Source organism: Apodemus sylvaticus, chromosome 12, assembly GCF_947179515.1.
Source record: "Apodemus sylvaticus chromosome 12, mApoSyl1.1, whole genome shotgun sequence".
In the NCBI taxonomy this organism is placed as follows: Eukaryota; Metazoa; Chordata; class Mammalia; order Rodentia; family Muridae; genus Apodemus; species Apodemus sylvaticus.
In genome coordinates, this window is record NC_067483.1 from 78,063,966 (window position 1) to 78,090,341 (window position 26,376).

The following is a 26,376-nucleotide window of genomic DNA, read 5'->3' on the forward strand; positions in this document are numbered from 1 at the left end:
TCCCAGCACGTAGAAGGTAGAGGCAAGCAGATCTGAGCTCAGGTCAATCTGGTCTTTATAGTAAATTCCAGGATAGCCAGGACTAGCAGAGATCGACTTGGTCTCAAAAAAAGAAAAGGAAAGAAAAATGGCTTCAGAGGCAAGCCTAGGGACATGACAGAAAGAAAGAACAGACCTCTAAAAACTTAGGTCTTGGAATGCAGAGATTCATAGGGTATGTGATGTGCAAACAGCTGAAGATTATCATGCAGAAGAAAGATTATATTCATCTATAACAAGGTGGATTAAGGAAGAGACAGAAAAGGAAGAATTTACAATTGTCGGAGCTATTTAAAGCAGGCAGACTGTCCCTGGAAGTAATTACATCTCAACTGGTTGGCCACTGGACAGTGTTTCAGAGGGGATCCAAACCCTGAAAGGGAATTATCACAGATGACTGCACACTAGGCCTTGTCCAGCCCGATGGCCTATGGCTTGAATCCATGGACACTGGTCTTTCTTTCCTCGTCTTTACTTCTTCCAATGACAAGTGGATCAGATTTCTCATACAGTTCTATCCTATACAGTAGGAAGGGTACAAGAACATGGTGGGTGTTAGGCATCCTTCAAGGGCTTGTTACATAGCCTTGCTACCAAGTCTTTCCTCAGCACCAAACTACTTTACAGTTTACATTTGTCTCATTATTTAGTCTAACTCTGGTATTTAAAACATGTGTGTTTCTGTAAAACTGTAATAAATGTAGAGGCAAGTAGTCTTTGAGTATGTAATAGAGCCCAAAGGCTACTTTTACTTCCCCAAAGTCTACACACACACACACACACACACACACACACACACACACACCTAGGTATATATTCAGTTAAGATTTTATATAAAAACCCTAAAAATATAGATCTTTGAAGCCTTTATAATCCTTACTATAAAAGTGGAAAAATATGTCCTAATGTGGACAAAAATTCGATAAGTACATCTTTGAAAAGATGCTGGCTGATCATATATCAGTATCCAGATGTCTTAAATAACAAAGACCTAGCATGCAAGTGCCGACAGAACTACGCAATGCTCCACAGAAAGTTATGATCCCCAGTGCTTCCAGTTGGTCCTACATCAGAGAGTCCACAGAGGAGCTGGACACTGCTCACTGAACAGTTCTGAAATACAGAAGTCTGAGGTTCTATGAAATGGTTCAATGTTCTGACAAAGCACACGGATCTTAAATTTCCAGTATCATGATAGGTCCACTCTGATGTGTATAAAATGAAGTATTCAGATTTTTTAAAGTTAGGAGGATTTATAAAAAAGTTGGCTTAAGTAGATGCTGACCTCTAGTTTTTATTTGTTGAAAGCTAAACCATCTGTTTGAGTAAAAACAGATTTTTGCCACACAGCAGGAAGAGCGAAGAGATCTTCCCATAAGAAAGAGATTCCGAAGGCCAGTTAGGAACAGTGGACTCTGCCACCAGCTCCTTGTATCAAGGAAGGATCAAAATCCTACAAGACCCAATGCAAGCTGCTCCAATCTAAACCCTGGGGGCTTCTGAAGGCACCTATGGACTAAATAATCAGTAACCAAGACAAACTATCCACAGAAGACATTCTTCCTATGCAACTGCCAACCAGGCATCAAAGCCATAGTCACTCTTGGCAAGGGATATTCCATCCAGTGCACAGAGGCGCTCTGTCCGGCGCTGCTTCATCCACTTAGAAATACAGATTTATTTTTAGAGTTACTTTGTAGAAGAACTTTCCAGAAAGGCTGTGCTAATTGGTGAAGCCACAGTGTGAGAATTCAAAGTGGGTACACTGATGAGGTAAGAATAAAGCGGGAAATAAGGACAGCTAGAGGAAATGAAAGAGGCGGGGCAGGGCTACATGAGAGTCAATTTATGAAAACATAACTCGGGAAAATCCACAGCTTGAAAAGAAGCACATCTGAAAATGAAGTAATGTGGTATAGAAGAGAAGGGGAGGAGGACCCCGATCAGTATGAACAATTCAGCACACTAATGCTAACACCTTTGAGTAGTGCAGATAATGCCAGAAGCGAGAGGCATGGCGGTAGGCAATGGAAGGAAAGCCAGCAACAGGCCTAGAAACAGTGTGGCCCACGGAGATGAGAAAAACTGCTTAGCGGTGGTGGATTTCAGCTGTGTCTCCGAGGATGGCATAGCTGGCATGGAGGTGGGCAATCTTAAATAACTGCCGCCCACGCACAGAGAGGAGAAGTGGCTTCTCTACCTGAAGCTCTCCTGCTCTGAGCACATCCTCACTCTGCTGACTGTAACCTCCTGGCCTTCTCTAGAGCCCCATCTCATCTGGTCTGGCCTAGATCAGAACTTCTTTCTAATTTTTGAGAGAGGGTCTCTTTTATTTTAGACTGGCCTTTAACTCACTAGATGGCTGACAATGGCCTTGAACTCCAGATCTTCCTGTTCTGTCTCCCAAGTGCTGAGATTACAGACATACAGCACCATGCTTGGCTCTCAGACAAGATGAGAAAAAAGCCCAAGGGTTGGCGTCACAGTTGGGCAGGTAGCTTACTCAGTAGCAGTATGCTTTGCCTGGTAAACTCATGGTCCTGGGTTTAACCCCTCAGCAAAGCAATCATTCTATCCATAAATAATAATAATAAAGACAAACAAACAGGATGGAAACAATGCAAATATCCATTGGTGAGTGGAAAAGCAAACTATGGGTACATTCAACAAAATAAAGTCCATTCATAGCCGGGCGGTGGTAGCGCACACCTGTAATCCCAGCACTTGGGAGGCAGAGGCAGGCGGATTTCCTGAGTTCGAGGCCAGCCTGGTCTACAGAGTGAGTTCCAGGACAGCCAGGGCTACAGGGAAACCATCTCGAAAAAAACCAAAAAAAAAAAAAAAAAAAAAAGTTCATTCATGATACACCCAGCAATGTGAATAGGTATAAAACAGACTCACTTCAAAGTTTATTTTATGATTCCAATGATTTCACTTTAACAGCGCTCTCCCTCTGTCTGTCTCTCTGTCCCTTCCTCCCTCAGTGTCTCTGTCTGTCTCTGTCTGTCTGTCAGGGACCTTTCTCCCATGTGGGTCCTGGGAATAAACTCAGGCGGCAGGCAAGACTGTCAGCGAGCCCCTTTACTCGTGAGGCCACCTCACGTTCCTGGCAACACCCTTAAAACACCAACAGAAGGGTGAAGGATAAGCAAGTGGTTAACATCGGAGTCACACTGCAGGATCTTTATTCTTCATAAACCACCAGCTGCCAAGCTTATAGATTTTTTCCTTTGGAATTACTTTTGAAGTTTTTCCTTTTTTCCATTCCAGGTCTTTAATCATCTCAGTTGCTTCAATGTCTCCAAGCTTACTTCCTCTGCAAAGTTAATTCACCTTCTTCCTCCAGGGTCGTCTTCTCTCTGTTCTGTCTGCTGTATGCCTCAGAAGAGTTAATAGTTTCTTATTTCTACAGTGCTTGGAATGGAGCCCAGGCCCTGCCCCCACCACGCTAGGCCCTGCCCCTCCCACGCTAGGCCCTCCCCCCCACGCTAGGCCCTCCCCACCACAGGCTAGGCCCTCCCCACCACGCTAGGCCCTCCCCCCCATGCTAGGCACTCCCTACCACAAGCTAGGCCCTCCCCACCACATGCTACCTATATGGTTATTGAGCCACACCCACTCCCCACTGGTCGCCTTGACAGTCTTCACCATGCTGTCTGAGAGCTTGGAGTAACTTTTCATTAATGACATGCGTCATCTGGATGCATCCCTTCCAGTAAACATTTATTGCTCTTCTCTTTCCACTCGGAGTCCTCCCTAAAACTGTCCTCTCCCAGGCTACTTGCTCAGTCCACCTCAGCACAGGATGGGGCGCTGCAGCATAAGTAGCCGCCATCTGACCACCTAATCCAACCCGGCTCCTCAAGGACTCAAAGAACTCGTTGTCTCTTTTTCAGACCACAGTGCACCTCATTAAAGTATTACATTTCTGAGCCTAACACAAAACTAGGTCTAAGTATTGGTCACAATCCATGTGCAATGAGGCACAGGCAAAGAACTTACTAGAAATCTCTGAAAGATGTTAGTTTTCAGAGACACTGTTCCCTCTCCTTTCTGCCTGGAATACAGAGCTGATGATTTGCTTATTTGAGAAGAGCCAAGTAAATCCAGACTTCCTGGCCTGGTACCCTCGGGCTGTGGTCAGTATTAGCAAGGAGACAGGTTCCCTGCAGGCCCTGCTGTACATTTCTCCACACATTTGTAAAGCTCAGGCTTACTTAGACTTTGTCAGTTGTAGCTGGATGCTGTCCTCACACAGCAAATCCCTTATATTTGTTGTATCCTTTTAAGTCAGGCTCAAGCTTCAACCTCAAAGCACCAACTGAGGTCAGTCACAAAAATTCTACCATCTGTTAGAATATTCTTCAAGTTTTTATTCTGTACCAAAAGCATGGAATACACAACCGGTACTTGACTGATCTCTTTAAAAAGTGAGTTCCCACGTTGTTGATGTGGGAACTCACCTCCGTTGTCACTACTAATCTGAGATCACAGGGTATCTTAGCTTTACCAGGGTGGGATAAACTATAAAAAAGTCCAACAAACTGAGTCAAACTGTACCCAGATCTTGAGTTTGGCTCTGGCTTCCATTGGTAACGTTGTCCCAGCACAAAACAGCAGATTCCACTCAGGGCCGGAAGTCAACCTTTCGTCTTCACAGAGACGCTGCTACTAAAAAGACATTTTGCTACCTTATCTTCTAGCTACACATAATTAGTGACCCGTGGTGGCACTCGGAGGAAAAATTAGTTCTTCTTCAGATGGTTAGTGTGACTGCTCTCTCTGTTCTCAGCAGAGATTCTCAGTGTGACAATATCAGGCAGAAGACAAAACGCCAAGAACTATGCTTATATATCATAGCTTCAGCACTTAACTCTCTAGATGAAACAGGGTGGATTACGGTGATTACAATAGAAATTCAGGATTGTAAACACACACACACACACACACACACACACACACACACACACACACACAAAGGCAAGCCGCAGGCCTCTAAAGATGAATAGACGAGTAAAAGGGAACACTGTACTTACTAGGCAGCCAGCCTACCTGAGCAGCACCAACAGGACAGTTTCAAAATAATTCAATTTGAAAGAGGTACTTCCACACAACTATGATCATCAAGAGTAGTATATCAATATTTTCGTATAATAAAAAACCACACATGCATCTGGCAGGAGCCAAAACGTCAAGAACTATGCTTATACATTATAGCTTCAGCACTTAACTCTCTAGATGAAACCGGGTGAATTATGGTGATTACAACAGAAATTCAGGATTGTAAACACACACACACACACAGCACAGGAAGACAGTAAGAACACGTCAGTGAAAGCAGCAGCCTATGCTTCTGCTGAGATCAGCCTCACTCCTCCAAGACAGCCATTGTAAAGTCGCTACCACAAAAACCTCCTCCACATTCTGCTTTGTTGAATTATTTATCAAGAGTGAAGGAAAACTGTACTTTTACCATAACACACATGAAAATAACTTAAAAACAGTAACTGTTGACTTACAGTATTAAAAGCATGACTTCCACAATCCCTTTCCTCGAAAGTAACAATAGCCTTTCATTTTCCATCCATTTCTCTACCAACTATGCAATCAGTTCTTAAAATCTATTTCAAAATAGATACATACAACTTATTTTTTACATGAAGACTTCCACCTCAGGCAATGACAGCTTTACAAACCTGTTTTCAACTCTCTTAAGAGACCAAGAAATTTAAATAAAAGAGAATACAAAATAACAAAGAATGATATTGACAGTAATTACTTTAAAATTTTTAAATCACATTTGTGTTTGCGCGTGCATGTGTGTACGTATAAAAGAGTTCACAGCATGGCACACATGGAGGCTAGAGGGCTTCCAGCAGGACTGCCTTCCTCATGAGGAGTCTAAGAATGGAACTTAGTTTGTCAGACATGGTAGAAAGTGCCTTCAACCACTGACTCATTTCACTGGCCCGTGACCAGCAATTTCTAAATGACAAATGTCATGGTCATATTCTATTTTCTTTCTGTTTCTTAGACATTTCTCCACAGCTCAAGCTGACAAAGTATAATCATCATTCATAATAATGTAAGATTAAATGCTGACCTGGAAATGTATTTATTTTGCTCAAGTTGGAAAATCAAATTCCTCTTCCCAAATATCACCAGCTAGTATACCATAGAAATCAGCACTCAATGAACTTTCAGTCCTTTACCACCATCTCCAAAATTCTACAGGCACCATTAGGTCAGGGAGGGGCCAGCCACAGCCCATCTATTTCTAGGGCACATGAACCTTCCGAATTCAGAAATGACAGGGCACACATTAAGCATTCGGAGAAAGCTGAATGGCAAAGTTCATTGACTTCCCAACAATGCATAGCTGGTAAATGGTAAAGCAGATTTGGAAGCCCAGGGAGGACATTTTTCTTCTAGTACTTCAAAAAGAAAGGTAGAGGGTTGTGGAGCTGCAGCTGGGCCAGTGGTAGTGGGCATGTGCATGATTTTTTTTTTTTCAGTGTATCCCTTAGCAAGTTTATTAGCTGAGGGCGGTTGGGGAAAGGATATAATGGGGATTTAAAAAATGAAGATCAGAAGAATTCTTGATTCAGAGGGGAAAAGTGAATTCCTTAGTCAGGACTGGTTTTATGGATACCCCACCAAAACCAATGGTCACAAACTTGAAATCAATCAATTTGATTTGATTGGTTGATATTTTCTAGCTAGTTTCAAATGCCTGGCAGCAGGCATTAACAAGATAGTTGGGTTTCATAGGGTGGGCTTTGGGACAAGCAGGGCGTATGCAGAGAGAGGAGCTGGAAATCCAGGGGTATGTGCAAGAGTGGTGACAGTCAGGAACAAAGCACAGCCGTCTAGTTCTTTGGAAAGTCAGCTCTATCAAAGGTTTGGCTGGGGCACACAGGTGAGAGGATGTCTTGCTAAAGTTGACAGGGGAAAGAATGTTTTCCTGAAGCAGTCACAGGTGAAAGTATGTTTGGCTATAGCAGACACAGGGTCGGACCTGTGAAGGAGGAGAATAAATCTGACCCCAGACAGTGGGCGAGGAGCAGCACTGAGCAATGCTTTGGTTCGCTCCACCTTGCTGTTCTTGTCTTAGGACACGCATGCATTGGTTCGCCTTAGAGTGTTAACCATTGAGAGAAACTCTCCCAAGAACTGCTTGCAAGGCTCTTGAGGTAAGGCTTGCTGCTTCTAGAGCCTTACCTCAGGCTGGTTGGTGTTTGTTTCTGGTGTCTGCCTGCCGAGAGGACTGGACTGCAGCTGCTGAGTCATATTTGGTGTTTGCTATAGGACTAAACAGCTGCCCAAGAAGATTGAGCTTGTCCCAAAGAACTATCGCTGAGCAGGTCCACTCCCCCACATCCTAATAACTTTTCTTTTCCACTGACTTGGGGTGGTGGGGTAGAGGGAGGTTGAACCCTTATTAAAAGTAGGCTGCAAAAAATTTCTGCCTACAAAGGAGCCATGAGATCTAGGTTAGGACAGGAAGAAGTATGTCCAGTAAGGATGAGATGAGTTTAGTAAAGATGACAGGGTCAAGGGCCTGCAGATCTGTGAGGGAGGAGAGCTGGAGTGTGGACACTGAAGGAAGGGATTAAACAGTGGTCAGAGAGCGGGTGTCTGGAGAGGAGGTTTCAAAGTCAGTGCTATTAGTGCCAGTGAGGACAAGCTCTGACTACAGTCATGTGGCCACTGGCGCTGAGGTGGCACGAGAGAGAGCTGCCATCAACAAAGACTGCCACCCTTGATGAACTGGCTGTGCAGCCCAACACTGCAGAAAGATGAGAGGTGCCAAGGGTGCTGACGACTGCAGCACAGCTAGGTTAGAGGAACACAGTCTACTGCCATGACTGAACGACGTGGGGGAGGGTGGGAGGAAGAAGGAGCCATCATTTATTAGCTGTGGCCCTGGAGGATGCCATCCACCTCCCGGGAAGCTCGGAGGCTGATGAATAAAATCAAGCGCTAATCTGAGGAAAACCTCAGAGCAAAGGCTTGAGGGCACTGTTCAGAGGAGAGGCACGGTGTGGCACCAGACTTAACATGCAGCACGCTCTCTGTCAGGACTTCTTGAATTTTAATCTTAAGTTTCCTAAATTTATGATATCTTAAAAGGAAAATTACTCAGAACTTATTTGCAAAAAAAAAAAAAAAATCTGGAACAAATTAAAAAGGAAATGATCTGCTAACAATTGTATTTCCCAAATCCAGGAAAGATTTATCTTTAAAAATTAGTTCCCTGGCCAACATAAACAGAGTCAAACAGCATCTTACTGTTTATGGCTTGATTTAAATGGACAATTCACCACTATAAAACAATAGCAGGCACTGTACTGCTTAAGAGCCCAATCTCAAGAACAAAAATCAAGTTGGTTCGGCCTGGGTGATATTTAGAGAACAACTTCTCTGAAAATTAACTGACCAAAGTCAGTTCAGAGTTTAAGCAAAGAAACCCAAGTAGCTATGGGATAAGAACAAAAGATTTCACAGATAAGTCTTCAGAGTACAATATAATCCAGTTGTAATAAATTCTCCCTCATCGAACAGTAGTATGGCTATCTTGTGAATATCTTTAGAGCTATGCATGTAGAAGCAAGAAGACAACTTGGATAAGTTTTCCCTTCCCACGTCTGCTGTCCTCTGCCCTCTGACAGACAGCCCAGCAGCTTGATTCCCATACAGACTTTCTTTCTACCCACAGAGTGGTCTGGCTCGGTGGGGTCACTGTGCCTCACTTACAACTACCTCATTGAACTCCAGTTCCAGAGGGTCCAGGCCTCTTCTGGCCTCTATATACCTCTCCTAATACATACAAACTTTAAAAATAATAATAAAAATAAACCTTAAGAAACAGAGTAAGTAGTTTACAAATAAAAATCATGAAATTAAAATGAATATTTCCTGCCAGACACACTGTGACAGGTTTTTTTTTTTTTTTTTTTAAATACTCCTGGATTTTGATAACAATCTATGACTAGGGCACCATAAAGAATATTGGTCAAGTTGTCAATACAACAGGTCTTAATTCTAGTCATACCACTACATAGTAGGTGTGTGATCTGGATAAGACTGCATCCTCTGTTCAGGTCTGTTTCCAGTCCTAGAGAATTATGGGGGCTGGGGTAGATTATGTTACAAGACACTAATGTGGCTTCCAATTAAAAAGTCATTTTCAAATTGTAAAAGAGAAACATTTCCAAAATAATATATGTATAAATTTGTCTGAGTGACTTTTTGGAATGCCCTCTCATTAATTAAGAGAACACTGGTTAAGCAAAGGACTTTTGTGTTGACAAATCAAAATTTCAACTTACCATTTATGTTTATTGCTGGTAATACAATTGACATTTTTGGTCTTGTGGTCTTGTTGTGGGTGGTAGCTGGTAATAGCAGGTGATCCTAAAATTAAAAAAGAACAGCATTTTATACACCATGGTGACTGGTTTACTCTAGGAAGTCTCCAGATTTACATTTTTTAGGGAGCCAACATGACTCAGGTCATGAAAATTAATTTTTTATATAAACTTGGCTTAGAAGAAATGAACTATAAATGATCTTAATGTAAATCACATTTTCCAGATGTGGGGATTGCTACTGCCAGACACACTGTGACGGGTTTTTTTTTTTTAATACTCCTGGCTTTTGATAACAATCTATGACTAGGGCACCATAAAGAATATTGGTCAAGTTGTCAAGACAACAGGTCTTAATTCTAGTCATACAACTATATAGTAGGTGTGTAATCTGGATAAGACTGCATCCTCTGTCCAGGTCTGTTTCCAGTCTTAGAGAATTATGAGGGCTGGGGTAGATTATGTTATAAGACACCAACATGGCTTCCAATTAAAAAGTCATTTTCAAACTGTAAAAGAGACAATCTTTTTGTTCTCTAAAATGTAAAAGGGTAAAGCAGGCCCAGAGCTCTGGGGCCCTGGCTGCTTTGTGCCTTCCTTTAAGGTAAGATGCTGCACTTTAGATATTGTCTGTGACAAGTGCACACTAAAAGGTGTGTAGGCTGGAATGGTAGTTCAAATTGCTGTGCAAATATGAAGACCTAAGTTCGATACCAACACTCATATACGTAAAGCCAGGTATTGAGGTGTGTGTGCTGTAATCCCAACACAGGGAAGTGAGATAGAAGATGGCCCGGACTCAACGGCTCACCAGCCTCGCCTAACTGGAGGGTTCCAGGCCAGTGAGAGACCTTGTCTCAGGAACAATACCTGAGACTGGCCTCTGACCTTTGTACACATGCATATATACCCACAAACACATCTGCACATACACACAGCCACAAAAGGCACACAGTTAGAGAGTTTAAAGAACTCTGTTTTCTATATTTCTACAAAATGCCAGACAACTTTTGAATACCTATAAATGATTCAAAGTATCTGGGCTGCCAGGTCTCCAGCCACACAGCTCTTCAAAGTAAGAATAAATCAAGAGGAGGCTGGCTGTAGAAAAGTGGGGAGGTCGAGAGGTTTGGAAAATACAGATTCATCTGTAGATGGTCTAAAGCTGGTTATAAAGGCCTTATTAGTTAATATCATATTAACTAGAATTGCTAACAACTTTTCCTAACAACCACATACAATTACCGCAGGGGTCAGGGCTCTGACAGCATCTCTCCTTACAGAAGCGCGTTAGGCTGAGGTAGACAGAACCTGAGTCTAACCTAGTTGGTGTTGCTTTTTGTTGTTGTTCCTATAGTCACTGTCATTCATTCAACAAACTCGCTCTATGGATAAACTCCTCAAAAGTCAGATCCGATGTAGTTGATAAATGGGGTTATCAGCAAAGCAAAGGAAAAACCTAGACCGTGAATGCTAAGCTGTGGACACACGCAGACCTGTGAGAAGACTCTTCCGGTAACTGCTGTGCTTTGTGCGGCGATTAGGAGCCGCAGTTCCATGAGAAGAAGACAATTTTCAAGGGTGGAGGGAAGAGTGAGGGTCTGAGAGAATCCCAGCCTTGGAAAAAAGAGGTTGTTTTCTTTTCCTGTTTTGTTTAACTGCATTGTTAGACACAAAGATCACACATTTCTGAAAGCAAGATAATAAATTATATCCTAGAAGAAACACAATTTGCTCATCTTCCTGTTATGAAATTTATAAATAGCTTAGTTCCTATAATTAAAATATTGTTTCATGGGCTCTAAACTAAATAACAACACAACCCTCAAACTACAAGGCCCAAATTAAGGTTACTGTAAAAACAAACACACTTAGACCATATTGGTGACGGGTTAAAGTCAGGCTCAGATTTAATTATGAGTTTCCTTTGGAGATCTGGATGTTTCTAAACAGGACTTTTTCAAATGTAATGTCTCCTACATTTTGTAGCAGGAAGTAAAAAATTATGCTATTGTTTATGAAAAGGAATCATATGTACACACATAATTAAAGTTAATCTGTTTTGTCTCTTGTTACAGACACACAGACTGTGGCACGGCCATTCTTTGGTGCACTAGTAAATAAGCTGGCCTAGCGCTTGCTCTGCAGTTCAGCTGGTCTGAACTCTCCTGCCTCCTCCTCCTGAGAGGCTTGCTTATAGGCGTGCGCCTGGGCTTTTTGTTTTTCCCATTGCTAGGGATAGAATATAGGGAGTCACACAAGATGGAGCCTATAACTTAAAATGCTCATTTTACTGGTCAAAACTGAAGGGAGCCATTCTAACAGTATTTTATATAAAAATTGATACACATATAGTTAGGACACTACAGTTGCTTTGTTAAACAGGTACCTTACTTCCTTTGGGAAAAAAGGATGGTCCTTAAATCAACAATGATCTTTGAATTACTTTCCTGAGTTCATATCACTCTCATTTAGATCATTAATCCTATTAGTTATAAAAGTAGAAACCAGGAACCTCAATCAGTCCACAAGTGTTTAGAGACTTCTCCATTCATTACAGGGAACACGTACTGAGCATGCTCAGCTACCCTATTCAGCACCAGCTATGGGGTGTTTTAAAGACTAGAAATTCGGGTTTTTATTTTCTTGAGGGAAACAATGGACACTGAGAGATAGATGGTGATTTGTTTCCAATATGGGCTCTTCTGTTACTATAATTTTGAACTAGAAATAGAATCTGTGATCCTTAATTGGGCAGAAAGCAGACTCATCTGCAGCCAGGTGAGGCAGTGTGGCCTTGGTGGAAGCACTTCTTTGGGAGGACAGTGATGGCCGGCTCACGGTCTCCTCCTCCCTGCTAGAAAGTGGCCATGGCAGTCCAGCCGGAGTAGCCACGGTGGGCTCTGCGATGGAGGCTGCACTGGAGGATTACAGAGCACAAAGCAGGAGACAGGGAGCATGGTGACCGCGGAGCCACAGTAAGAGCTTTGAAAGTTATGAGACAGATTACATTTGATGTTCCTCAGACACCACTGCACTGCATTTTCTGTCAACACCTAAAGCTAGGTATAATAATTAGTTACAGTATCTGTTTATGAACCAGTGATTTTTGTGAACAGAAATTCAATAAAGGTTAGCATCATCAGGGATAGCTTCATTAACTTTGTTTTGAGACAGAGTCTCTATCTCTAAGTAGCCTTGGCTGGCCTAGAACTTGCTATGTAGACCAGAATGGCCTTGAACTCACAGAGACTCATGTGCCTCCCAGTGCTAAGATTAAAGGCATGCGCCACTATGTCTTTGTTACTGTTTAACTGCACAGAAAAGCCACATTTATTATTCAAACTTCTTGATAGGGAACCCCCCTCTCACTTTATCTAAATCTGTATTAATGAACTAATGGAGGAATTTCAGCTTTGGAAAAGTCAAGGTATAATTTGATGGATTTTAACAAAGTTGTTTTATTCCTATTACATCAGTTTAAAAAAAAATCAACTACAACAAAAGTTGCGCTATTTAGAAATAAAAGAGAAATGCAAAAGGACATTGCTCTAAAAATAAATACATCTCAACACTGCCATTCAAAATCTCGTTACTTATTTTAAGACATTTTCAAATGGGCTGCTGAAAGTCCTATATCTGGCTGATAAGCTACAGGATATCTTCAGGAATAAAACCATGTGGACAAAAATTACAGTCAGTGCTTTGTTCCTCCTACTCCCATAGACTATCTAGAAAAGCAGCACAGCTCTGCAGAGCAAGAACAAACCATCAGCCTTTGCCACTGTTGGCTACCATTCATGGTCTAAGGTAGCAGTCTGGTGTACAGTCCTCCAACTGCCTCTCCCATGCACCTTGTTAGAGACAGTCCAAGTGTGAAGACACAGTAAGCATTTTTTTCTATTTTTTTAATTTATTGATATATTTATTTACATTTCAAATGATTTCCCCTTTTCTGGACCCCCCACTCCCCTCAGTCCCCTTCCCTCCCCCTGTTTTCCCACCCAACCCTTCCCACTTCCCTGTTCTGATTTTGCTCTATACTGCTTCACTGAGTCTTTTCAGAACAAGGGGCCACTCCTCCGTTCTTCTTGTACCTCATTTGATGTATGGATTATGTTTTGGGTATTCCAGTTTTCCAGGTTAATATCCACTTATTAGTGAGTGCATACCATGATTCATCTTTTGAGTCTGGGTTACCTCACTTAGTATGATATTCTCCAGCTCCATCCATTTGCCTAAGAATTTCATGAATTCATTGTTTCTAATGGCTGAATAGTACTCCATTGTGTAGATATACCACATTTTTTGCATCCACTCTTCTGTTGAGGGATACCTGGGTTCTTTCCAACTTCTGGCAATTATAAATAGGGCTGCTATGAACATAGTGGAACATGTATCCTTATTACATGCTGGGGAATCTTTTGGGTACATGCCCAGGAGTGGTATAGCAGGATCTTCTGGAAGTGAGGTGCCCAGTTTTCGGAAGAACTGCCAGACTGATTTCCAGAGTGGTTGTACCAATTTGCAACCCCACCAGCAGTGGAGGGGTGTTCCTCTTTCTCCACATCCTTGCCAATACCTGCTGTCTCCTGAATTTTTAATCTTAGCCATTCTGAAAACGGCATTTCACCTTTTTAAAGAAGCACAAAACCATCAGAGACAGACTGAGCAAAAACATAATGCATGTTCCTTAGCTGGAGTTCAGACAATATCTCACAATAAAATTAAAATCCAAATACAGCTAAGAAATGTTGGTTCTACATTACCACAGAGCACACACTGATTTACTAAACCAACTGCTAATTAGGTTTTCTAATTGCTGACTTGTGAGTGTAACTGTGTATTCAATATTATATAAAACTGATAAACTAAGTAAAATGAGAGCTCGTTAGAAGTAAATAGATTAACTTTATTTTTCTTATTGAAGAACTATAAACAGCACAGAAAACAGTAAGTTTGCACCACATTGTTTAACAATCTGTAAGTTCTTACTATAATTGAAAGTAATTATAAATGGTAACTGGAAATTATGGCATATGGATTGTGAGTATGATTTATGGAAAAAAAAATTTATGGGATTCTGAACAGCAGACTTAGTCTTAAAAAAAAAAGCCCTGATGTTTACATCAAAAACTTGCAAGTGAAATACTTATTAATAATTGAATAGTTCATGTCATACTAGATGAAACAGCTTCTCCTATATGAGGACACTCTGGCTCGGTGTGGGTGTCTGTCTTTGGTAGGAAGGAATACCTGGAATAGCTACTCCCAGAGAATGAGGGGCCTCAGTCTGCAAAGGCTTCGAGTACAGCACCACGCAGCTCTCCTGCACTGGGATGGCCTGCTGTGAGTCAGAGGTTTGTGTATCAGGCCAACACTGACTACAACGATCTCTTAACGTTTCGTATTTGGCCTATATCCACTGAATTCCTGAGACAGCTTGTTTTTCAAATATAGAAACCAGATAGAAGAAAGAAGAAAGAAGAAAGAAGAACGAAGAAGAAAGAAGAAGAAGAAGAAGAAGAAGAAGAAGAAGAAGAAGAAGAAGAAGAAGAAGAAGAAACAACCAACCAACAAACATCCATCCTTATTCCAAAAGCAGCTTTGGGTTTTCTCTAACTTCCATCTCCCGAAGCTTTAGTTTTCTACTGTCACAATATATCTCTTCCTCTTCCCAACTATCTTTCAAGCTGCCAAACCTCAAAAATAAAAGAGCCAGAGCAGCAGTCAGGAGTGGGCCTTTCAAATTTACTACTTAAATCCACAGCATTTGGAACTGATACTGTTTTCCTATAGTTGCACAAACTGTTGATTAGAAACACAGTGTCTACTCACTAAAGAAATAATTAGGAAGTTTGAATTCATCAAAATATATAGACACACATAATAAAATACCATGAAAACAAAAATTGCAAGAAAAAAATCAAAGGGAATAAAATTAAGTGGGATGTCATCCTGTAAAGTCTATTAAATGATGTAGAGCTTCTCACCATATTAAAAACGTAAGCAAATACATTACTCACCCCCAAAAGAAACAGTTAGTAGAAACAGCTAAAATGAATGTGGTATTTGTGCCACTAATATATGCAATAAAATTACAGACCAAACAACAGGAAAAATAAAGAATAAATCTGTACACTAATATGTATCAGGGAGACAAAGAATAAATCAAAACCATTAGTGCACAACAGATGGCCCAAGACAGCGCCAACATTTCTATTCTGACAAGAGGAAAAATTTGACATGCAATGCAATCTTGACAATTCTGGCAAGGTCACCATGAAAAATGAGTTTGAAATTCTAATAAGGTCAAACAAGTTTGCCTTGGGATAGGATTATTATATTAGACTCTGTGGAAAGCTCCCCAAATGTCATGCAGCTGTGTAGACAACATGGCAGGACGGGTACAGAGCACAAGGAATATATAGTCTAGCTAGCTGGCCTTCCCACCCTTGCTGACTCTTTCGTATCAGTGACACCCCACTACCTGACTCTTTCGTATCATTGATTCTAGCTTCCTAGAAGGGGAAAGAGACAGTGCGATGATTAGTGGTAACTGTTAGCTTGACAAAAACTAAAATCACCTAGGACATGGGGCTCTAAACATATCTGTGGGAATTACCTGACTACATTAATTGGAATGGGAACACAGCCCACTGTGGGTGGCACGATTCCCTAGGCAGAGGATCTAGAGGCGTACATGTAAGAGTAGAGGAGGCAAGCCAAGCACTAATGTACATGCATGCACTTGTCACTCTCTTCTGATTGTGAACATATGTTTCAAGTTCCTACTGTTAGGACTTTTGTGCCATGTTGAACTATTTCCTGGATTAGTGAGCTAAAATGAATCCTTTCTTCTTGAAGTTGTTTATCACAGTAACAGAAAAGAAATAAGACAGTCCTACTTAATTTATATGGCTACAGTCATTTCTCCTTGCATGACCCTTAGGTCTGGATATTCCTCTACCTGTGTATGGAAGTTAAGCATGTTCTTTCTAAGATAATCACCACTGGAAGGAGTTGGAAGACAGGAAGCTAGTGATAATATAATAGAACAAGGGGGCCATGTTCCAGCTCCTGCAAGCATCAGAACTTGGTTGCTTCTGCCATGCTGCTCTGGCTTTAGAGTGAAAAACAGATGGGACTACTGGGACAACTGAGGCTGGTTACCTGGAGCTAAGAAGGGAGGAGAGGTCCTGGGAAATATGAAGGTTTGACAGATGCCCCAGTATAGGGGAATCGAGTGCAGGGAGGTGGGAGTAGGTGGGTTGGTGGAGGAACACCCTCATAGAAGCAGGGGAAAGGGGGAATAGGAGAGGGGAGTTCCAGCAGAGGGGGAAACCAGGTAAGGAGCTAACACTTGAAATGTAAGTAAATTAAAATAAAATAATTGAAAAAAAAAAAACCTAGAAGGATATGACATAAAAACACTGTTCTAAAGACAAATAGGTAGCCATCAAGGAGAAGAAAATTGAGGCTGGAAGTATAGCTCAGTGGTACAGCATTCCTCAGCCTGTGCAAGGCCCTGGGGTCCACCAGTGCATTAAAAGAAAAGTAACTCTGTTTCTTACAATTACCATGTATAATACTCCCCATAATTAATAAAACCATAACTATTCATTATTTTAAAAATGAGACCAGCATCACTGAGATGAAATCTTCTGGGAAGTATTTTCTGAGAGCACATAGAAGCTATGTACCAGAGATAGGCTGCAGCTGTTCTTGGTAATATGCTAGAGTCACCCAGGTGGTACTGGTTTTGAAGGCATGAAAGAGTCATGAAGAACAGCTGAGGACTGGCACTGTGAGAGGCCATGGAAGGAACAGCCCTAGTTGGAGCTGACAGCTCAGGACTGAAGGAGTCATGCAAAGGAACTGAGGTTTGGTACCATGAAGAGAGCCTATGAGAAACTATTGGTGAAGCCTAGTTGCCGCGGAAGATGCCAGCATATTGGAGATGCCAGTACCATAGGATGATCACCAAGAAGAGCAGCAGCAATGGAGTAGACCAATCTGAGCTTTAGAGTACTACAAAGGGCAGAGCTGGAGAAGTGACACCAGCCCTTGGAGGAGACTAGAAGATTTTATGTGGATCCCAGACATTGGAACAAGAAGTTGTAACACTGACGTTGCCTTGGAGACCCCAAGACATCACAAATACCAGAGCCTTAAGATATCTGCTGAGGAAGGCTGCTACCAGTGTGTGGAACCAGCCCAGGAGAAAGAAGTTTGTTTCAGTCAACAAAGATGAAAAAGGAGTTGTAGATCTGAAAACCGCTTTGACATCAGCCATGGAGATACAGAGTTTGGAGTTTGCCCAGCTGGTTTCCTGTCTTGCTTCAGGGATTACAGTTAAGTGATTAGATGAATGTCAGAAGAGGCTGTGAACTTTGGACTTTTAACATTGTTGAGACTGCTATAGACTCTGGGGACTTTGGAAATTGCACTAAATGTATTTTGCACTATGTTATATTTAGGTATGACCCCCCCCCCCCACACACACACACAGAGTAGTATGTTTGAACTAGCCTATGGGGGCCAGGGAGCGGAATGTTATGGTTTGTATATGCTTGGCCCAGGGAGTGGCACTATTAGAAGTTCTGGCCCTGATGGAGTAGATGTGTCACTGTGAGTGTGGGCTTTAAGGCCCTCATCCTAACTGCCTAGAAGTGAGTATTCTGCTAGCAGCCTTCAGATGAAGATGTAGAATCCTCAGCTCCTCCTGTACCGTGCTTGCTTGGATGCTGCCATGTTCACTCCTTGATGATAATGGACTGAACCTCTGAACCTGTAAGCCAGCTCCAAATAATTGTCCTTATAAGAGTTGCCTTGGTCATGAAAAAAAAAAAAAGATAATAGCACCATTGCTACCCCACCACCACCACTAGCACCAGCACCACCATTGCTACCCCTCACCACCACCACTAGCACCACCAGTACCACTATGGTCACATTATTTCCAAGGCTATTTCGATCTTGGTTTTGTACAAATTGGGAGGATTATACAATGCCCCCAGAGTACACTTTATGAAAGATTTGTCCTCACAAATCAAACTACAAAATAAGAGAGAAAAATATGTCTTTTAAATTTTCTTAATGTCCTAAAAATGTAAACCACAAACCTTAGTAATTCTGTCTATCTGTTTTAGTGAGTTGATTTTCTGTTAGGATCTTTGGTTACCAACATAGCCAAGCTAAACCCTAGAAACCTAGAAATTGAACACTACTGCCAAGAAGAAGCTCCACTTTTACTTGAATTACACAGATAAGGACTCCCACCCTTTGATGAAGAGCTACAGGCGCTTAATGGCCACTGAGAGAGGAAGAATTGGTTTTTCTTGCCATGAACTTTTGCATAGGTTATTGAATCCCAAGCCCTGAACACACATACAAACTAGTAGTGATAAATGAACTCAGGAGACTGAATATGCATGCACATGTATGTGTGCCTGTGTGTGTGCGAGGGTGTATAATAGGACAAAGACATCATGGATTTGGAAGGAAGTAGTGGGGACACAAGAGGAGTTGGGGGAAGGGCAAGACTGATGTTGATGAAGTGCTCATGTATGAAAAACATCTTGTCAATTTCTCAGGTGACTCTAGGCAGTGTCAAGTTGACAAAAAGTAACTGCCAAAAAAAAAAAAAAAGGCTCAAAGTGCTCAGGTTTGATATTCTTTCTATGTCTAGAATAATTGTGTTACAATATAAATCAAAGTGACTGCCAATCTCAGAATAAAGTTAAAAGTTCCCTCAGTGGCCATGAGGTTACACCTGCTTTTCTGGCATATTACTCTCTGGTTCTCCATGCTCTGGCAGCAGCAGAGCCTTTTCTGCTCTTTACTGCGCGTGTGCTTCTTTTCAGGCCCCGATTTTCTACACATCATGAATTTCTAGCCTTTGTGATACTCTCCACAGTAATAGAATCTACTGCAGTCTTTCCCTGAGACCTTTCAATGAATGTCACACTACTGACAAATTGTCAGTGATACTACCATGATAAAGGTGAGACTTGCCTGACCCTGGGAAGTGGCACTGACAGACTAGCAGTTTCTGTGGCCACCACTGCCACATACTCACAGTGCATGCATCAACAACTAAAGCATTCAAAGGCAACAGCAGTTAAGAACATCCTTGTTGAAACTTGATTGTAACTCACTGGGTCCCTCCCACACCTCTCCTCTCAGAAGTAGAAGGGAAGTTAGCTGGGAACAAAAAGAAGATTAGCCAGAGTTGGATGGGGACAAGAAAGGTACTGAGGGATGAATACGATGGAAATATGTACAGGTATAAGAGTTATAATAAACCCATTATTATGTATAATTTATATATACTAGGAAAAATTAAGAAACTGTCAAAAATATCTCATCGTGGTGAGATGGGAAGCCCTGGAAACTCACTGGTCAGTCAGTTTGCCAGCAGAAATAATGAGACCCTGTCTCAACAAGGTGGAGGGCAAGAACTGACTCCCCAGAGTTAACTTCTGACTTTTACACATGCAGTGGCAAAGGTGTACACACATACACACACACACACATACACACACACGAGCATAAATTTCTTTATGTAAGCAAATCTGATGGTTCATTTTCAAAAGCATTCAAAATACAGTAGAACACGGAACGCTTGACCCCTCTGGAGATCTACTGTAGCCCACCAATCAAACTCTGCTAAAGCTACCCCAAGAGAGGAAAATTACTAACGGCCAAGCTGGCCTGCAAGGCACGGGCCTGACAGGCTTTATAATAAATAGGATGTAAAGTGCAGAGATGAACCCACACATGGGTTTGTTGAGGAAAAGACAAACACTGGGGGCAGGAAAGATGATACCTAGATGACATGTAAGCCTTTATACCCCTCCCCAATCACTCAGGTAAGGAGAAAGGCAGGAAGGATCATGAACTCAGGGTTATAAAGATTTGTTCTTTGCCTCAGTCAGCTCATCCGCCATTTGGGGCTGATGCCTGACTGCAAAATCATACAATAAAAGCCTCCTTTTCACCACTGAATCTACAGTGCTCTTACTCTGAAGTGAGGGCCTTTGTATCTCATACTGTAAGTCGGCCTCGTTTCACTTAGCATGCTCTCTGGTTCCAGCCCTGCCCTGGCAGAACCATGGTCTACTGTGGGCATGTGTACCAGTCCGCATCCTTTCAGCTACTGACAGGCACCCGCACTGGCCTTTTATTTTTCCTGTCCATTTTTAATTAGATTGTCATTTTATTACTGAGTTATAAGATTTCTTTGCACACTCTGGGAGCAAGTCTCTTAGGACATATTTGGTTTGCAAGTGTTTCTACACGGGGTAAGCTGTTTTGTAGCTTTAGAGATGGCATCCTTTTCTCACAAGAGATTTTACTTTTGACAAAGTTCTAATTCATGTTTTCCACCCTCTGACTTGTGCTTTGTTGTCCTAAGGCACGTTTGCTTCAGTTAGCTTTTTGAGAGTGAATTATTATGCATTCCCTTTCGCAACTCAGGAGTGATAGTTTCTCTGCATCTGACATTGTTTTGCCATTAGTTTTGCTTTTTCATTAGGATGTTGTTGAAGTGTCAACTCTATTCTCAAACTTCTAGGACCAAGTCAAACCTATTTATCTCTCTTGATGTTTCTGCCCTCTACCACCTAGGCTTAGGTAAAATGAACTGGTCTGGTTTTATGTCCCCACAATCTCCTATACGTATCACTGTTAAGTCAATTAACACATTATACTTCGAGTTTATATGTCCATTTCTACTTTATTTAATTTTAAGATTCATTTACAGATAGAATATGAGTGGTCAGTGATTAAACAGTGAGAATATTCTGGCCAAGCACTACACATGGAACAGCTGACTTCACCCCTAATGTTTTTTATATGATTTTCTTACATCCTAGACATAACTTAAAAAAGACTAATAACTGCACTGGTCAGTTTGTGGTTCTCCAGTCACCATGGTCACAACTCACATCCTTGGGAAAGCTTTGGAAACCTTCACAATCTTGTTTACAATTAAATGTGGATTTAACTGTATTCCCAACAGAAACAAGTATTGCTGATCAATATTTATAGCATGATGCAATTCACTAGGAATTAAAGGAATTTAGGGTAGATGTACAAAGATGGATTCAAAGTAAAAAAAAAAAAAAAATGTTGGAATTCTTTTGAATCCAGAGCCCTGGCATATAGGTAAATAATAATCAAAACTTGTTTTTATTTATTTATTTATTTATTTATTTATTTATTTATTTATTTATTTGAGATAAGGACTTACTATGTAGCCTTGGATAGCCTGAATCTCGCTATGCAGACCAGGCTGCCCATAACCTCAGAGATCCACTGCCTCTGCCTCTCCAGTGTTGGGGTTGAAAAGGTGTGTACCACCAATGTCTAGCCACAGCTTTTAAAAATGACTAAATGGACCTTATTTTCCCCTGTTAAAGGAAGCCTGCAGTCAACAGAACAGAAAGGAGACACATTTCAAGATGCTTATTATTTGAAAACTGAGAAAACTCAGTTTTCAAAAATTTCTCAAATTATGGCAAATTTATTTCAAATTTTAACTGAAATTATTGCAAAACCAAACCATACACCAGATAGGCTAAAAAAGATTGTTCCAAGAACGTAGGAAATATGTTCTTCATTAGAAACAGTAACACACAAAGGACAACTAATGACAATCAGACTAATTTGAAATCATTTGCCTTCCTCATCAGAGCTCATATGCATCTCAGATGCCTCTGAAGAACAGGTACAAATATTTTAACATAGTGTGCCATGCAGGAAAACTTTTGATACAGCGTGTGGAGAGTATAGAGGAGTCGACTCTCTTCTGCTAGCCCTCCACAGGGCTGCTATGAGCCATCAATTAATGCAGAAGCATTGAGAAATGTGTTGTGAGTCCTGCACTGGAGTGCAAGTCACACATAGTGTTCCTCATCGACAAAGACTGATGAGACGGGAGCCTCTTGGAAAGGAGTGACACAAAGATAGTATTGCTCCAGGGGGTTCTGGCTGGCAGCTAACTGTTCCACATTTTGGATCACTACTTGTAAAACGAGTTAAATCTTTTATGGGAATACGATCATTAGTTCACTCTTTAGACTGATCAACTGCTTGTGTTCTCTGGCATTCATAGAAGTCATTGAAAGACTTCACCCACCAACAAGAACTAAAAAATATATAAATGATGTGGAATAATAAGCAATGAGTATCTAAGAAAGTAAAAAGAAATTCCAAGCACAGGGAAAACAAACCAACATTCCAGGCATGGGAAGTCCTGCAAAGCTAAATAAATATAAAAATGTGATACTGGGGAAGAAAATAATTTGAGTTTCTCAGAATTTACAAACCATTACACACACACACACACACACTCCATGGTATGAAGCTCCTAAAGTTCCAAACTTCTAGACTTGGAAGGCAAAGACAGGATCTGCACAGTAAGCTGGATAGGGGGGTACTTGTGAGACCTGGGTTTAGTTGAGAGACCCTGCCTTAATGAGAAGAAGAGGCACTACCCATTTGTCATTCATATAGATCAGACACTGTAAAGATCATATATAAATATATATGTACTATATATTATATATTATATATGTGTATTTTATTATATACTATATATAACATATATGCTAACCACAGTAGAATAATAGATTAAAGATTAATTCACAAGACTTTCCACTATTTCTGACTTAAAACCTAAAAGATTATTAATATATAAGAAAATATATCTATTGACTATCCCTATTTTGAGTAACATGTTAGGTTGTTCAGGAAAATTCTTATTATGGTTCTGTTGATAATACTGAAATTATTATTTTTATTTATATGAAGTTATATCCTCACCTTTACTTATAATCATGCTTGGGTCTTAATTCCTTAAATCTTCCTGCTTGAGGCTAGGAAGATGACTCTTTGGCTAAAGGACCCTGAGAACCTGAGTTCAGATCTCCAGAAGCCATAGAAATGCCAGTACCTGCCTCTGTGATTCCCTGAGATGCAGCATCTGGAAGTAAGCAGATAAACACAGTGTTTCCCCTGTGAGCCACAGTTCACTAAGAATCTTCCTCCACACCCAAATTCTCAGGGCTCGGTGTCACACTGAGTTTTCTTAAAGGTCTGTTACTACATTTTAAAAATCAATAATTGTGATAGAAATTACATGATGATTCTATGCACAGTGTCACAGCATGAAGAGAGCTAAGAGATAAGCAGGCCCCACATCCAGGAGGAAAAACGACCCAGCTGGGATTTACATCCAGCTGTGCTGACCATAGTTTTACTCCATTATACCAACAACCTCCACACCAAAAGCAATGCTTTAAAAACAACCATGGAAAATGACAGTAAGACCCTACACGTAGAAAGCACTCTTCCCTTGTGTGGGCATTTTATCTAACTACTAGCACTGAACTCTGCCACTACTTGGGTAGATTCTTGGATTTCTCTTGATAAAAGAAAATCACATCCAGTAATAATAAGGAAACATAGATTTTATTATTACTGTCTATAAAATCTTACTTGTATTTAACGCAAAATTTCTGCTTCCTTTTTTGTGTCAGCAAGATACATCATTCTTTACAGAACTCTACACAATGTACTATTTAGATGCTAAATGGAATGGGAAAACAACACACACACACACACACATGCACACACACACACACGCACGCACACACACACACACACACACACGCACACACACATGCGCGCACACACACAGCACAGGGTTCAGCAGAAGGTACAGTAACGTTAGGGATTGTTTTTCAGCACCTCTCTCTCTCTGACCCTCGGGACTGGCTGGCTGCAGTCAGGCAGACTTCGGCCTCTCGGTCTTCCTGCCTTGGCTTATCCAGTACTGGGAGTACAGGCCATGCTCAGCCAAAGAGATGGTTTCTAATAAGCTATAGTAATTTATTATGCTGGCTTCATTTTTCTCCAGTACTCTTAATCTTTGATCTAAAATTATACGCAGAAATTACATTCATAAATGAGCACTTGATTCTCCTAATACATAAACTACTGTAAACTTATATGAGATGATCATTTAAATGTAAAAGATTATGTTTCATTTACTTGCTTATTGAAAATATTAACTGCCAGTTCAACATGCTGGCAAGAATGGGGCCCCTCCCCATACAACCTATTCATTATTTGTTAGAAGTTGATACACCTCATGGAGAGCATTTGTACAATCCATTGAGTTTCTTCAGATCCAGATGGCACCCCTAAAAGAAGTCCTGGGGGAAGCCGTGGAATACACGCATCCAATAACTCTGTGCTTGCCCCAAAGTGGAACTTCTAGGTCAGGAGCAAAGAGCAAGCTCCCTACGACGCAGGTGGAGAAATGAGATAGCAGATGCTACGTTCACATTACTCTATTTAGCTGCTTAAAGTTTATGAAATACTTCTCAACCATAATGCTTAATCTTTACATTCATTAGCAAATAAGACCATTTTAAAGATTTCTTTATATATTTAACAAACTACCTTTTCATATTTAAGAAACTATTTAGCTTTTTACATCCAGAAAACTGGAGGGACAAATGAAGCATTGTGTACCTGACTGCAGAGAAGCAGCCAGAGCTCCTTACTATGATATAGTACACTCACTCTTCCCTAACTCTTGGTTAGAAAAACAGTGGAGAATGACGGAGGCTGTTAATGGGGTGAGAGCATTGTTTTCAATAGACTTGGAGGACATTAGCACTCACGGTGCAGATGTTGCGAATAACTTGCAGCTGTTGCAGAGTGAGCCACTTACTGAAATCATGGGAAGCACAAAGGAGAGCTGGCTGGGCACTTTAAAACATTCACAGTACAGTGATATGAGGAACGGCCTTTAATTTTCAGTCTCTCAACATTGCCACACAGTCCTTCAGTACACGCTCCACACATGGATGTGCTCAGCCCTAACAGCTGTCATAGTATGGCAGACAATGAGAGAATCAACTGTCTGGGCTTTGAATCACTTTTCCTTAGTTCAACTTAATTCAAAACACTTTCAGTACTTCTCGGCTTTTTGACTAAGATCAAGTATTATGTGTGCATAGCACTAGAATGAATAAAAAGGCGAATTAAAAATCCTCCCTTTGGGGGCTGAAGAGATGGCCCAGCAGTTATAAAGAGCACTGACTGCTCTTTCAGAGGTCCTGAGCTCAATTCTCAGTAACCACATGGTGGCTCAAAACCACCTGTAATGGAATCCTGATGCCCTCTTCTGGTGTGTCTGAAGGCAGCTACAGTGAACTCACGTACAAAAAAAATAAATAAAAAAGTTTTCTTAACTGAAATGCCGCAGTCACAGATCCAAGTATCCTGGGTTTGTCTGAGTCTCTGCAAGGCTATTTCCTGTCCACCTCTGTATGTGACCTAATATCCTTGTGACTACTTGGCAAGTCCTTTTGTAACATATGATTTGGAATGGCTATTCTTGGCTGTCAACTTGACTACATATGGAACTACCTAACACCCTAAAATAGAGGAGCATATCTGTGAGGGATTTTTGCTGAACTGAAGTGAGAAAATTTACTTCTGCTCTGGCTCTTTGAGGTGGGAAGACTCACCTCTAGTCTGGGCCATGCCTTTTGCTGGAAGCCTGTATAAGATCATAGAAGAAGGAAGCTTTTGTTCTTTGCCTGGGCTTTTTGTTTCTTTGGTGTCTGTGTGTTTTGTTTTGTTTGTTTGTTTAATGTATGAGCGCTCTGTTGCGTGTACACTGGCGTGTACACTGGCATACCAGAAAAGAGCATCACGTCCCTTTATAGATGGTCATGAGCCACCGTGTGGTTGCTGGGAGTTGAACTCAGGACCTCTGGAAGAGCAGTCAGTGCCCTTAACCTCTAAGCCGTCTCTCCAGCCCCAATCTTTGGCTGTCTGTCCTTTCCTCACCAGCACGTCCATTTCTTCAGTGGTAACTTCAGGACGCTACTCAAACTAAACTCAACAACTATGGGAAAGCTCAAAACTCTGGAATTACTGG

At 41.2% G+C, this 26,376-nt stretch overlaps 1 protein-coding gene across 2 annotated transcripts in view; it reads right to left on the reverse strand.

Annotated features, from left to right (window-relative positions):
- Positions 1–26,376, reverse strand: part of Atf6 (activating transcription factor 6) — a 177,476-nt gene that overhangs the window by 36,627 nt on the left and 114,473 nt on the right. For both annotated transcript variants that reach the window (XM_052201325.1, XM_052201324.1), the window contains exon 15: positions 9,372–9,456. In XM_052201325.1, the coding sequence (XP_052057285.1) occupies positions 9,372–9,456 (85 nt within the window). The remainder of the gene's footprint in view (positions 1–9,371; positions 9,457–26,376) is intronic.